General features: G+C 43.1%; 1 protein-coding gene across 4 annotated transcripts in view; it reads right to left on the bottom strand.

Annotated features, from left to right (window-relative positions):
• NME7 (NME/NM23 family member 7) overlaps positions 1 to 15,474 on the bottom strand; it is an 89,322-nt gene that overhangs the window by 3,826 nt on the left and 70,022 nt on the right. For all 4 annotated transcript variants that reach the window (XM_068181032.1, XM_068181031.1, XM_068181030.1 and 1 more), the window contains one exon: positions 11,379 to 11,486. In XM_068181032.1, coding sequence (XP_068037133.1) covers positions 11,379 to 11,486 — 108 coding nt within the window. The remainder of the gene's footprint in view (positions 1 to 11,378; positions 11,487 to 15,474) is intronic.

Consider the following 15,474-nt stretch of genomic DNA (forward strand, 5'->3'; position numbering starts at 1 on the left):
GCCTTTCCAGTGATGCTAACATTCAGATGTGCTCACTGTTTCCCAGGGATGAGATAGGATCTAGTTTAACATCAGTACTCCCCTTGCAGACCCCAAGAACCATCTACCTGCTTTGCAGCATGCAGCTATGCCCTCTCTAGCTCCTGTTCAGGGACAAATAGCAATAATGCTCAGGAAGTAACAACGGATGAATAACCGTTACCTTCCAGCTCTGACCCCATAAACCGCTTCACTGAGGAGGAGCTGAGAGCTGCTTCAGCTCCATGAAGTTTTGCTTCAGTCACACTCACTCCCAGCAAAACTCATGGTAATGAAGTTGGCTGCTCTCTCTGAGCACTTCCACGCATAACCACAAAGTTTCAGGAGCTAATACAGCAGGCAATAACAAAATCCAGTCGAATGCCCAGGCTGAGCACAAGCAAGTATCATCTGAACAACGTGTGCCCAAGCACATGGAAAGGCCAGGCAAAATTATAAAGGGGGAAGCAAATCAAGTGAGACAGCAAGTTTTCCAAGGGAGAGCAAAAGATCTTGGTATTAACATAGGGCTCTGTACAGGCACAAAGTGTGCTGAAGATTCCAAGTGTAAGCATTACAGACACAATTTAACTCTCTTTCTCTCCAGAAAACAATGGAAAGAGCAGTGCTGATGAGAGGTGCCTGCTGAGCAGCTTTGGAGTCAGAGCTTTTGTCTACAGGCCAGACCCAGGCACACCTTGGGCTGTAGCAGCACTCCATGCAGGTAGAACTGCAGCCTCAAAGAAACTCTGGCACTGAAATGGTACCTCAACTCTCATTCCCCTTGTTCTCCTGGGTTGGCAGTTTTTAGTAAGAGACCCTGTTAGTCTCTTTCATGGCAGAAGCCAGGGGGCTGACAGGGTGACACACTATCAAGAAAAGGGCTGAGGTCAAAGATTCACTTCTCATCCATCACCAGACAGGTGACAGTAATTTTCAGTCCTTCCTCATCTCTGCAGAACCAAAACTGGCAGCTGGGAGATGGAAACCTTTTCCATCCCTGTATCCATTTAGAGCCTGTCAGGAATCCTGGTGCCTTCCAAGCAGTCAGGCAGACACTCACCAGCACCCTCCCTCCAAAACCACCACAGCACTCCATCTCCTTGGTCAGTGTAGGCATCCATGCACATGATCCAGAGCCTTTGCTGACCCAAAGTTTCAGCATCAGTACACTCTCCCTAAACATTTAAGTCTGATAAATTTATACATGTTATCTCACTTTGAGGTCACAAGTAGGAAACAAAAAGCTTTTTTTGCCCATTAACATTGGTTTGTACATCTGCATGAACTCACCAATGCTGTTAGCAAGGACACTTGCTAACACCTAACACCTGAACCACACTTCAGCTACAGTTCACTCAGCTGATTCATATGACTAAATCATTAGATTAACACACAGAAACCCCCATGGATTCATACCTTCCTTTCAGCCACAAGCACTCCAGAAAGAAGACTGGTTGTCAAAGAAGATAGTCTACTTACTTACTATTGTATGTGTTCTGAAAATAAAGAGTTATTTTCCCACTCAAGTCTGAAAAGGGTTTAGTTTGTTCAAAAAACAAAAAAGGGCAGATTTATCAGTCCTGCCTCACTTCCAAGCATCATACAATGTAAGATATAAAGCCAGTCAGGCTGCCCAAGACAGAACAATTTGTACACACGCACTCCAACTATCCACATTAATTTCTTAAGTAGAGCTGGGATAAAAACCCCTATGCACCAAAAAAAAAAAACAACCTTGCAATGGAAGGTTTTAGTACATAAACACTACAGGTTTTATTACATAAACACTACACTGTGTTGTGTGCTGTTAACACTGTCACCTCAAAAATTGTGTATGGTTATGTTCAACTCTGAAAACACAGTGGAAGAGAAGGGCAAGGGAAGCTACTTGGAAATTGTAACAATAAAATAAAAGATTAGAAAAAATGTGAATTCCTAACAGGATGGAAATGAGAGGACAAAACAGTAGTTCATTATACCACAATCACAAATACCAAGAAAGTGAGTTTTATGCCATTTACTCTAAGAAAAATAAGTGAACTCCAAAACTACTTTAAAACAAAAAGATGTTGTTTTTAAATCATGTGTAACTATTGTGCTGACTCAGATCACTTATTTCTGAAGCGAAGATACTTGCAGATTTAACAAGGTACAGGTTCATTGAACCTTCTCAGTCCCTATCATAAGCCAATTGCTCTGTAGATGGAGCTGAACGTAGTAGTTCAGAACTTTCCCATGTGCAGTTCTACTTCTTATTTAGTAACATCTTTGGTCACCATCAGAACACATCAACGGCTTGGTAGAGCCACTGGAATGAAATAAAGTCTAGGATCCCATCTCCCATCAGATGTGACAAACTCCAACATGATAGCAAGTACTGCTTTCCTGAGGATCCCAAGCAGCTCCCTGAGTGGTCAGGATCACTGCCTCTGAACTTCCCACTTATCTTGAGGGACACTTGCTTGCCTGCCTCACAGTCAGGAGTTGCTGTGGAGGTCTTGCAGGATGCCCTTGAAGCAGCAAGCTGAGGTGAGACAAGACACCATAAGTGCACCACAGGTGTCAGTGGAGGCTGCAAACACATCCCGAGCACTGGATAAAACCACTGGAAAGGGCTCTGCTGCTTGTATCTAAGTAAAGGCAGGTTTGGATGTGTTTGTACAAGCCACAGGCATTGCCAATGCTGAGCTAAGTCTCTCCAGCCTGCTCACAGAGCACTGACAGTCATGGTCCTCACGAGCTACCAGGTTATGGCCAAGACAGGAGGAAGTGATCACACAGAGACAAGAACAAGTCTTCCAACCACATCATAGATTCAAGTGAGGATGGAAGCAGCAAACAAGCAAAAAAAAAGTAGAAGGCACCCAGCATTTAAAGCCCTTTCTGAGCAACCGTGATGTTCAGCAGATTATTATTTGTGCAGAAGACCCAACAGGCTACACATGGTAAGAGTGTTAAAATTATGAAGATGAGACAACAACATATCCTGAAAGAAATATCCTGAAAGAAACTACCAATGGAAGGCACCACCAGCAGAGGCCTTGCATGCACCACCACAAGCCCCTACTCTGACTGTGGCTCAGTGTGCTGACAGGAAACATGTCACCAAACTAACGGAATCAATTCCCCAAGCATAGTGCTCAAAGTACCTTCTGAGAGATGTCTCTGAATCTAGAAAGCTCCATTTCCCTGTGGAGTGTGTCAGTATTAAAAGGCCAAGAGTTTGTTTCAAGTCTCATCAGCTTTCCGTGATTTCAACACTGCTGCTGAGTGCTGAACCATGTACTGCCATGGCAAGACACCTCAGAGATCAAGTTACTGTTCAACGGCTGGACTAAGGCAGCTACCTGAGGAAGTCCACAGTTCCTGGTTTGCGGCTGGATAAGTCTTGGCACACTGCCTCTCCCCATCAGAACAGCAGTAACTGGCACCAGTGTAAAAGGAAACTTGCCCACTTAGCAACTCTGAATACTCCAGAGAGAATCGCCTCTTGCTCAGAGACTTGCTGACATATGTCAGTGTATGTCAGGAATAGCTGTGGATGCATCATTCCTGCCTATGTGCCAGTGCACGTAGGGGTTAAAGATGAAGAGGAAGAATGCAGCTCTTACTGAAACTAGAAGATGCTGGGTGACTTCAAGGAGCCCTAGACTACAGCCAACATCCTTTCAGGTGACCACTGCCATTCTGTTTTGTGTTTGCTGCTAGCAGCTGCTAGCACAGGATCAACACAGTGTCTAAGCCCAGCACTACGACAGCACAAAACCAGTAGTGGCATGAGACTATGCTTTGAATCATTAGCTATTATTAATTACGAAAGAAGTAGTTTCTAGAGCTTGACAAACTCTAAACTCAATATATCCCATGGTATTAGCATCTATGACAGACAGGAAACCTTATTCACAGTTTCCTATCCATATTAACAGGTTTGGCTTTGGGCTATTCCTCCCATGTTCCAGGTATAGTTCAACACATGTATGAAAATAGCTGACTTAAATTCTCCTCTTAATTACTGTTGGTTGATGGTAGTCAGTGAAGGAAGCTGCAGTGAGAAGGGAAGGGGTAAACTCAATACAGGAAGCACCAGCAGAGATAATAATTTGTCTATTTGACCTCTGAGAGAGAGGTGGGAGGTGCAACTGGCTGAGGTCAATAACAGGAAACCACATAAAAATTGATGGGCATCTCAGAGCATGTGTTTCTCTTACCCCTCAAATAAGGTGCAGGGCCCCTTGCTCCAGAAATTAAGGATATTCTGAGCTTCTACGTAGCTGTACAACTACAGCATGCCCTTGCTGCTCTTGCTGTATAAGCTGTTCCCCTGGGCTTTTTTGTCTTCTTTGCTGTAGTTTGCCCATGGTGCAGCTGAGCTGCAGCCCAACTGTTGCTCTGCTTCAGCTCGAAGAAAAGGAGAAATGGAAAAAGGATCTGAGCTTTTTGGTTAAAAAATGAGAACATGGTGAGGGAAAGAAAGAAGGCAGCAGCCTCGAAGACACAAACTGGGCCTCAGATGAGTTATCAAGAAGTGTCACACCTTCCCTCCACCTTGACCTCCCCTCCACAAAATTACTTTGCTCAGTGCAACACAAACATGTGCGAAAGCCAAGCACTGTTTATCACATAGGTTACCTTCAGGATCAGGTGAAACTTAAAGAGCTTTGGCAGCTGCTTGGTTCACATTCATTAACTTCTTCTCTCTGGCACTTATAAACCTCAGACTTGGCAGAACAAGGGGTAACTGGACCTCAGATTTTACCCAGAAGTGGAAGCACAAGAGGTGAACTGTTTCACAACTCTGTTTAAACAAGTTCCTGGTTTAGTTTGCCTGTCTAGCCCACATGTATAATAATTATACAACCTATGTTCAAAATGAGGCTGCATGTGACCTAAAAATACAATAATCTTTAAAAGAGAAATCACCAACATCTCCAATATCCATCCATCTATTACTATTTTAATTCTTAATTTCGTTCAGATAGGCCTAGGCAAAAGGATTACTTAATTCTCTGTACAAGTATATATACAGCACCAGGAAACAATTTGAGAGAGCATTCCAGCGCTGGCTAACATGTTCTGATATGCAAAACTACCACCAAGTAAGATTAAGTTTTCCTACACTCCAGATTCTTTCCAACCTGTTCCCACAGCTGTTAGATAAAAAGTTTCAGAAAGTTCAGAAAGTTTAAATGGAGAAGCACTTGAATCATAACAACCATTATCTGACAGACCTCCCTAGAAATCATCTTGTACCAGAAGAGACTGAAATATCCAACTGACAGACAAAAATAGCTACTGCTTGGATGAAAACTTGGGAGAAAAAAGTGCTGAAGCCAACTTCACTTGAACCACTCAATTTTTATTACTTTTCACTGGACACGGTGAAAAGCACTTTACCCTGGATTATGCAGCTCAGTGTGGGCCTCTAATAAAAGACTTCATCGCAAAATTGCTGTATGACTGAGTGAAACAATGGCTTCTTTATTAAAATACTTTAAAGACTCCTGAGGGAAATGTGGACGGCTAAAATGCCCTCAGTGAAAGGTTCATTGCCATGCTATGCACTTCTGCTGTGTAATGTTTTACAAGCTGGGCTGCTCTGTGAATGGGGAGAGTTAGTTCTCGGCTGGCAGAGGCAGCTTGCATAATACCAGACAAGTTAATGGGTAACAAGCAATGCAGGAGACCTTTGTTCCAAGTGTGACACACACAAATTCCACACTAAGCACATCGACGCTTCTGAGAGTTACTCATTGACATGCTTTATTAAATTGCTTGGACTATACCTCGATGCACCAAAAAGGACTAGTTTAACACAGCTACATCCTTCTTCCATCCTAAACTGTTGCACTTCAACCTCAGCCCACGGATCAGCTCATTATTGGTACAGAATAATTTCCAGGGTGGATGATAGCGAACACCTTGCAGCACACCCACATGTCCGGACAATGGCAGTGGGCAGCCAAGGAGGCAGCACACAGGAAAGGGCAAGGTGGCAGCCAGCAGAGTGCTTCAGTAACAGGAAGTGCTTATGGAAGCATGTGTTGTGTTCCGTCCTCCAAAGCAACTGCTCCCCTGTCCACCCTGAACAGCTTGCTAAAATGCCACCCTGCCCTCAGCCTCCCCGAAGAAATGGAAAGGGAAAGGAAAAATAAGACATGCTTCCCCTGGCACGATCTGGAATACCAGACCAAGGACAGCTGGCCTCTAGCAGGGGGAATGCAGACTACACCAAAAGCTTAGGAGCAGCACAGCTCTTAACACTCAGCAGAGCATTCAGTTTATACCAAGTCTGAGGAAAACTATCACAGTTTTCATTGTCCACAGCATCAGCCTGGACAAAACACTTCTGCTGAACTGGACCATCTTGTCACCGCTCACTGTACAACATCACCGCCCATCTCCCCAGGGCCGGTCCCGGTGGCTGAACTTCCAGTGCCAGAGCTGTGGGAGTCTGTCCAGCAGATCACCACAGCTGATCTGTCCCTAGACGATACTGCTCATTTGTTTTAATGCCCTAGGAGCAGTAAGCCAGTCTCACTGGTGCAAGGCTGAGCAAAGGAACAAAGAGCCTCCAGCAGTTTGCTGTACAGTCAGCCAGTCCCCAGCCCTACATCTGACCACCACCACACAGCTGAAATTCAAAGAAGTGACAGGGAAAAAACCAACCGTCATGACAGCTCGCTCAGAAGACAGATGAAACCCACTCTTCTTTGATAACAGCAAAGTCACCCCCCTTTGATAGGTTATTTTCATGTCTGTGAGTGCCACAAATAGCTCTGAGGCAAGGGAAAAGGCCAGCGAACGATATTCAGGAGGTCCTCGCTCCTGCCCGTCTGGAGAGCTGCCCGTGACGCTGAAAGCTGACACGGTGCCGGTGCCCAAGCAGGAGCCTGACGCACCCGGTGGCCATGCTGTGGCACACGCGGTGCCAGCTGAGAGCGCCCGTGGGGACACAAGATTGGGAAGGCAGTTAGCACATTCCCCACTCCCACGAAAAGTGGCTTGGGAGATCATCCCCCTCTGCAGTTCCACTCGTAGCCTGGCAGGCATACAAAGGGCACGGGGTAAGCACACACCCGCAGCAATTGTCACGATATTGTCCAAGGATTAGTCACCTAATAGCGTCGCCTTCGGCAACAGGGAGAAGGCTGCTTCACCCAGAACTCAAGTTCTATCCATCCCACAGCAAATCCTTTTTCATGCATGTCTCGCTGAGGGCAGCATCCTCTCCCTCTGTGTCTAAGTACACACACACAAACACAGGTATGACTACTAAGGACTTGGTAATTATGCAAAGAAACCCCATGAGACTGATTGCCCCAACACCGTGGCACAGGCACACAATACCAGCCTGGGTGGCTCAGCAGGCTGCACTGCAATGGAGAGACCTTTCAGGTTATCCCAGATGTGTGCATTCTATCATCCCCAGAGTGATTTTCTGCACTGCAAATGCCCTTATGGAACTGCTCACACACACAAAAAACCAAAACCAAAAACCTTGAACTGCACAATATGAGCAATAAGTTTGGCAGAGCATGCCGATAATTTTGGCAGAGCATGCCAAAACCCAGAAATTCTGGTTTTGTTATAACTGCAGTTCTGGGCCACTCTTTTTTTAATTATGTGGTTGCCTGCATAATCTGAATGGTACTGAGCCACTAGAGACCCCGGGAACTGAGGTGTGTGTACAGCACCACCTCCTGTGGGAAGTTTTACTCACTGTAGTTTCAGTGATGTGAATAAGGCCTTTATGGCTGATTTTTAATTTACCTTCACTTTTTAAAGAGGGACACAAACTGTGAAGTCTGGTAGCCACAATACTTTTATCACTACTTTGATTAAGAACTATTCCAGGAATGATCAATTTTAAGGAAGCTTCTTTTGTCTAGAGAATGATGATTCATCAGGTCAAACGGTTTGCAAGCTTCTATTTCATCAAGATATTCATCAGAAATGTTCCTAAGGTCAAAGAAGGTGAATTGAAGAACCAAATCATCTTTTACTACATGTAGATGACACATCTCTAGTCTGTGAAACAGAGCAGTTCCTTGGCATATAAAATCTGCATGTTCCAGTCCTGGCTCTGCCTGACTCAGAAGGAACATGAAAGAAGGTGAGTACTGTAATTGCTTTCTCCAAATAGTACCTGCTTTATATAAAACAGAAAAAAAAACTTGATGAGAGGTAGAGGTTTGTACCTACTTTCCCACATTATTTGGATGTGGGAAACAAATGCAACTGCCTGCTCTGAATGAATATCCTACACAACATCAGCTGCTGGTTGAACCTTCAATCATGAAATGTATCATCTCACAATAAGTCTCCCTTCTCTACTCTTCCTCCTTTCTTTCCTCTTCTCATTAAAATGGGAAACTGATGACAAGACTGAGAAAACAGACTGTTCTGAGCTATTTGTGTCTACCCATTGTCACTTGTAAAAATACATTTTGTACTGATAAGAGGACACACAAGTCTATGAAGTGAATAAGTAAGTGCCTGACCTAGTAAGTCAAACAACTCATATAAGAGATGAGGGCAATATTCACATTCCTGTATCACTAAACTAGGAATAAGAATGAGCACTTACAGTTCTGCAAATGAAAATACACTGATTTTACTACTGTGACCAGTCGCATTTAAGGCTCAACTGCATCTCCCCTCCTTTCTTGAGCTAAAGTGAGTTATTCATTAATTCTGATATTCTTTAGTCACTGCCTAAAATGTGAAGTAGTTTGTAGAACAAAGACAGGAGTTAAGGGTCATACTGGTAGGAGCAAGTGCTCGTATTTGCTTTTGGGGTTGGTTTGTTTGTTTGAGGGGGGTTTAAGATTAAAAGTGAACTTTCCTTTTTTCAGATCCATGGAAAAGAGGTCTAAGAGAAAAAACATAGAAAGATTGCTGTACTACATTATTTAAGTTTAGTGTTCTAAACTAGGTGCACAAGCTGACCCTTATTTAGTTAATTAGTCCTTGCTGTTCCCAAGACAGTGTTGTTCTGTCTCCTTTCACGGAGTACTCCTTAGTCATGATTTTTCGTAAAAAGGTCACAACCTTGCCCTTCCTAGTGACAGTCAATTAAGTGCAAAACGCCAAAGCCACCTAGAGTTTGGCTATTAACTTCAGGGAGCATTTTATCTAATCCTCAATTACCTAGCTCATCTCCTCTAAGAAGTCTCCATTTGTAGACAATGAGACAGCACTTGCCATTGCAAATTCTTCGAATTTCAGCTAGATTTGAAACTGGGTGATGAAAACTGCAGAGAAGGGTAGAGAAATTTTAAGATAAACAGTGTTTGGCACTAAAGGTACCAAAGTTCTCAGGAAGGCACTAGTGCAGTTCCCTTCTATAAGGGAACATGCTTCTGTTGTGCTTCCATAAACACTATGCATTTTAAGGCTCATCACAGAATACTCGGTCAACCAAGGATCTTCCCTTTCCATCTCCATTTGGTTCTGGAAGTTCAGACGTCACAAAGCCAATTAACACACAAACCAACCTATTCAGCTTTCTATACACAGTGTCAACAGCAGCAGCTCCTCCACGATTCCAGGATCCCTTGCACACAGGACACACAGCCACAGCATGAGTCAGGACTGTGGCAGGGACACCAATTAAGCTGCTTTTAGCATTAACAATGTAAATACTCCACACACCTACCAACAGGTACAGCCAAGGCTTCCTTTGTACAAACCCACTGTGCTCAATTCAAAACATTCACTGCTTTATTTACACACTAAACATTGAGTGATGTCCTTTACAACTGCTGGCTTAACCTGGACTTTGACAGAAGAAACTACAGATTGATGAACAGCCATATTCTGCACACAATTATGCCTATGGTAAAAAAAAAAAAATCTTAGATCTCTTTCCCAAAAAAATACAATCAATAAGCTACTGTTAAAATGATCAGACTGCACCAGGAACTGCAAGGTGTGTAGTCAGAGTAATACCAGATCAACAACTTCAGTCATGACTGAGCTGCAGGATTCAAAAGGCAAACACACGTAATGGAGACCCTTGAGAAAGAATGCCAGCCTCAGTTATTGTTTTCGTGAAGCAATTCTTCCCTCACTTACAGTAGCTTTAAACTCAATTTAAACAACCAGCAAAATCTGCTTTGCACGAACACAAAGGCAACAGACTGTGGAAAATTCTGATGGAGTATTAAAATGTTCTTTGAGTGTTGTCCTTTTTTTCCCTTTCAGGCTGTGCTTTTTGTTCTGCTGCCACTGAAAAGCCATGGCTGAGGAACTTCAGGCATGTGGTGAAAAATACCTGTTTGCTTGTATAAACCCTAAGGGAAAAACTAAAACTTGTCAATTTTTAATGACATCTTGAAAATGATCAAAAAAGCTGCAACTTTGTTTATACTGGTTGCCATGCTCAGGGTTGAATTTCACTAGTCTGTGCCATAAACTAGATGGGATTTCCTAGCAAAAGCACTTTAACCCACAGGTTATTTCATGGAGGAAGATGGTGATGAAGTTATCTCTTCCTCGCTCCCCCATGAAACCACCCTTTTGGCAATGTAAAATTATCTAAGTAGGACACCACTTGCTGTTCAATGATTCTGCTATACCTGACAGCAAAGCACTCACAAATACATATAGACAGCAAAAAAATAAGCTGTACATGCACTGGAAACGCATCTCCATCGACACAGAGATCCATCCAAGATTACACACCACTTCAACTCCCTGCTATGGACCTTAGTTTTGAGGCACAGAATTAAGTGAATGAGCTTGTTCTGGTTTTCATAGTAAGTACTTCTGTCTTTACAAATTCCTGTAATTTAACATTTTCTCATTTTATTGGACTTTAAATTTTGGCATACAACACCAAAAGCAGATAATAATTACTAAGTTAATATAAAACACAGGAAATATTAACTGATATGTGTAAGTATGATTGTCTATAAATAAACCTGGGCCCTGTCTGGAGAATTTGAATCCCTAGTGACTGTAATATTTCAAGCTCCACACAAGTTCACTGTAGAGACAATCTGATTCAGCAGTCAGGGTGGTGATCCATGAAAGGGCTAAGAAAGTGTCTCTGCAAAAGCACTGTCAGGTACTGATGTTCAGACCCAAGGACACATTGAGACAAAGAAAAGACTCTTGAGATTCATTCCATTGCACATTTCATTGCACTACATTCATTCAAGAAAACTGCATGGATTATTTTTTTTACAGTATAAGAACTAACTGAGTCAAACACCCTCAACAAACTCTCTCTTTTTGTGTCTAGTCTGGTCTACAACACAGCTACTCCACATAGAAAACACTTACTGGCAAGAGAAGCATTTCACTTGACAACTTCCTGTGATATATGAGAACGTTTGCCTAGCAGGCCTTACCTCTAAAAGTCCATCTTCAGGCAGGTCTGTGCAGTGAACTGCATTCTGAATCTTGTCCTTCCCAAAGACAGCACGCAGAGTTCCAGGTCGGAGGTGACGGGCCAATGCCTATTGAACACAAGCAAACCGGAAGACCTTTGTGAACCACATTGTTCATTTGTATCATGGATGCAAGACAACCTTATAAAGTAAAATATTATTATGCTATTAAAATATGTGTAGTACACTATAAAAGAAAATACAGATTGAAAGCAGCCCTCAGGAAAAAGGACTTGGGGGTGTTGGTGGACAAGAAGGTTGACATGACCCAGCAACATGCCAATTGTATCCTGGGCTGCATCAAAAGCAGCATGGCCAGCAGAGTAAGGGAGGGGATTCTTCCCCCCGCTCCGCTCTGGTAAGACCCTACCCGGCATTCTGCATCCAGCTCTGGGGCCCCCCAACAAAACAAGAGCATGGACCTGTTGGAGCGAGTCCAGAGGAGGGCCATGACTGAAGCACCTCTCCTGTGATGACAGGCTGAGAGAGCTGGGGTTGTTCAACCTGGGAAGTCTCCAGAAGAACCTTAGAGCAGCCTTCTGGTACCTAAAGTGGGCTACAACAGATCTGGAGAGTGACCTTACTAGGACAGGTAGTGATAGGGCAAGGGTGAATGGCTTTAAACTGAAAGAGAGCAGGTTTAGAAAAATACTATGAAGAAATTCTTCACTTTGAGAGTGATGAGACACTGAGACCGGCTGCACAGGCAAGTTTTGGATGCCCCATCCTCAGAGCAGTTCAAGGACAGGTTAGATGGGGCTTTGAGCAACCTGGTCTAGTGGAAGGTGTCCCTGGCTATGGCAAGAGGGTTTAGAACTACTTGATCCTGAAGATCCTTTCCAACACAAAGCATTCTATGATTCTATGAAGAGAGAAATTCCAACCTGTACTACACACCTAGACAGCTGCTGAAAAAAACATGACCATGACTATGAATACCTGCTTGAAACTGGGCCAATCAAGCCATGTCGGGTGGCATACAGGACCCTTCATATTCCAGAAACAGCTTACTGATACTTGTATTAACACAGTTAGCTCATGTTAAGACCTTTGCAGCTCCCAAGCACAGGATGTGCTGTCTGTGAGCAGACACAAATGTGCTGCTTTGCAGGTTGCTTCCCTTAACATGGACCTACTTGCTTAAGAATCTGACATTTGTGTAGTCCAGCTGCTGAACATCCTCTCAGTCTTCTCCTTCGACACTGTGACTAGTGCCAACATCTGATTCCCTCTAAGGATCAGACCAGACTCTACATCTTTCTTTGTTCTTTGAAATTAACATTTCAATACTCTTCTTCACCTACAATGCCAAATACCTCTTAGGCCTCTCAGAGGCCTTTCTACTACAGCAGATACTCAGGTCCTGAGATAACATTCCTCTCCTACATCTTTACTGTGGTATTTCTCTTCATACCCCGGAGGACTGCCTTCATTGGCTCTCCCCTCCATCAAACTCTTTCTTTCAATCCATAATGAAGTCCTGCTGTACTTCTCTGCACTGTCACCTTGCACTGTTGTCTTTTAGCCCCTTTCCTATGCCACCCACGCACTTGGCCTCTCTTCCCAACACCCTGGAGGCTCTTCTCCAAGATCTATCTCATGCACAGTGAAATTAACCCAGTTTTCCCTCCTTAAAACCCTTTGGATGTTCTCCCACGAGTGCCTGTGAGGGGACAGGTGGACAACAAGCTCACACTACAGCTACTGAACAAAGAAAAGAATTCTTTCCTTGACAACAAAGCTTTCATCAGTGCCTTTCTGAATAGGCACTGAGTACATTAGGGTGTAATCACTTTGGAAGTGGCCAGTGCAGTTTCACTGCGCCACTCCCGGGTGTTTGTTTCACTGTCACAGCTGGAGGTTACTGTTCCCACTATCAAATGGGTTCGAATTGACTTCATCAGCAGCTCTTAGCTGACCTGGAAAACCTTGCACAGGCACAAATGAAAACCAGGCCATGATGCACAGTCTCTTCTGGGATGGCAGTGAATGTTTTAAGCTAGTTCCAAAAGACCTCACAAGAGCATTATCTGACAAACAACACCCTTTGTCCACTTTCCAGCTTCACCCATTGTTTACGTCTCATTACCAAACTAAGGCAACTGGACTTTAGCTCAGCAAGTCCTAGATATTTTCATGTCATATTAACGATTATTATGGTCTGTTACCCACCTGGCAAACAATTAAACTGCTTTAATGCTTGGAGTGTCTATAACCCAAAACATGATATGAGAAGTTTCAGTTCCTCATTGTTAATGTGTGTACATCACAGGTTATACAAGATCTTTTGATAAGAATGTCAAGGACATTTGAATAAGACACACTCAACATCAAACAAATTTTGCTTCAGAGGAAAGTTCAAGAGTTTCACTTGAAAAAAAAAAAACGCAAGGAGAAAAAACCTCTCTTCTACATGGTCCTTATTAAAGGCTTGAGATAAGGAAGTCTGCTGGCAAAACAAAAGTCACATGCCAGTTAACAACAACTATGTGACACTTTAATCAAGCCTTCCTTCAGGTAACTGTTGATTGCAGTAACAACTAGCTGTCAGGAAGCCGGCAATAGCACTGGAGCTTTCAATCATTTTAATGAAAGTTTGGAAAGACTAGAAGAAATGATCATGGCTATGAAACCTTTGGAACAATTTAGGAACAGCTCAAGACCAAAAAGCTAAAGCTTGGTATTTTATATTCTGTTTACTTCCTATCCATCAAAAACTCTTTTGCTCAAACTGTTCTGTCCTCCAACAGGTCCAGAAATGCTGCTTCCTATGAAAATTCCACAAGATTTTCCTTGACTCATCTTCCTCATCAAACCTATTTTTCTTTCTTTTCTTTTCTCTCTGGTTTTTAAGAGCAGCTATGGTCTCTTAACCTACCATTTGTCCTAAGCTGTCATTTCTACTTCATGACAAAAGACATCATGTTTCTTCCTGTGGACTCACTCTCTCTCACTCATGTGGACAAAAGTTCCTGCTGATGCACCTTGCAATCTCTTGTTCTTCCTTTTTTCAATGCAGCTTGCTACACATTCTAGCGCCCTCCTGAAACTCTTGCACAAAGAGGGATGCATTCTGTTCTGCCTGGAATTGCACTGGGTCAGAACTGCTCAAAGATAGGTCCTTCAGCACTTTTCACTGTTACCACCTGATTAGTAAGAATCTAAATAAGCCTTTCTTGCCATTAGTTAACAAACAGGATGAAACTGTCTCTGCTTACATTTAAATAGCCAAAAAAAGTACAATAATTGTCAATTCCAAAGCTGAACTATTCCACTGTTTTCTTATTACACCACTGAGGAATCATGAAGAAACAAGGCCTCTGTAAATGATGGAGATACAAAGAGCTGTACAGCTCATATATTGTGTCCTTGTGTATATATGACTGGAAATCTTGGGAATTTTTCAGGGAAGAAGAGAGTTCATTATAGAACTTATTGCTCATAGTAAGTATTAATGCATACTCTTCTGGTCCATGACAGGAAGCTTACCAATCATTTTATTTATAGAGCCTCATCTGTCTCAACAGGGAGATACAAACAGTGGGTTTTGGGTTGGTTTCCCCATGCCCCACCCTCCCTTTTAAATATTTTTCCTAAGCTTTTGGCTGAGTCTAGTTTCTGGAGTATGTGTTCTGTGCAATGGTTTTCAGAATTTTTTTGAAAGGAGTTGAGAGTGGGATGATGGAGGAGTTAAGAGCAGCTACAGCTCTACCATATGCATGAGAGGAGACTGATGTGTGTGTGCTGGAGCTTTGTGTGCATGTGCAAACGGGGATGACACAAAACTGGCACCTCACACAAGAAGACACTGTCTATGGCAAAACAAACCATAGCTGCTGTACCAAAAGGCTTCATCCTCTGGTCTTATTCAGCAGGTTATTTGATCACCCCTTACAGCTGGGTTTTGATCTACAGATAGTCCTTTGAAGATCCTTATCCCGTGGGAGATACAGATGCATATATTTCATGTTTCTCTTTATCGTGTAACTGCGTCCAATGCAACACTGCCTGCATGAAGTATTTAGCACATTTCTGAAATTTTTCTATTTCTACAGAA

This window comes from Anomalospiza imberbis, chromosome 2 (assembly GCF_031753505.1).
Source record: "Anomalospiza imberbis isolate Cuckoo-Finch-1a 21T00152 chromosome 2, ASM3175350v1, whole genome shotgun sequence".
Classification (NCBI taxonomy): Eukaryota; Metazoa; Chordata; class Aves; order Passeriformes; family Viduidae; genus Anomalospiza; species Anomalospiza imberbis.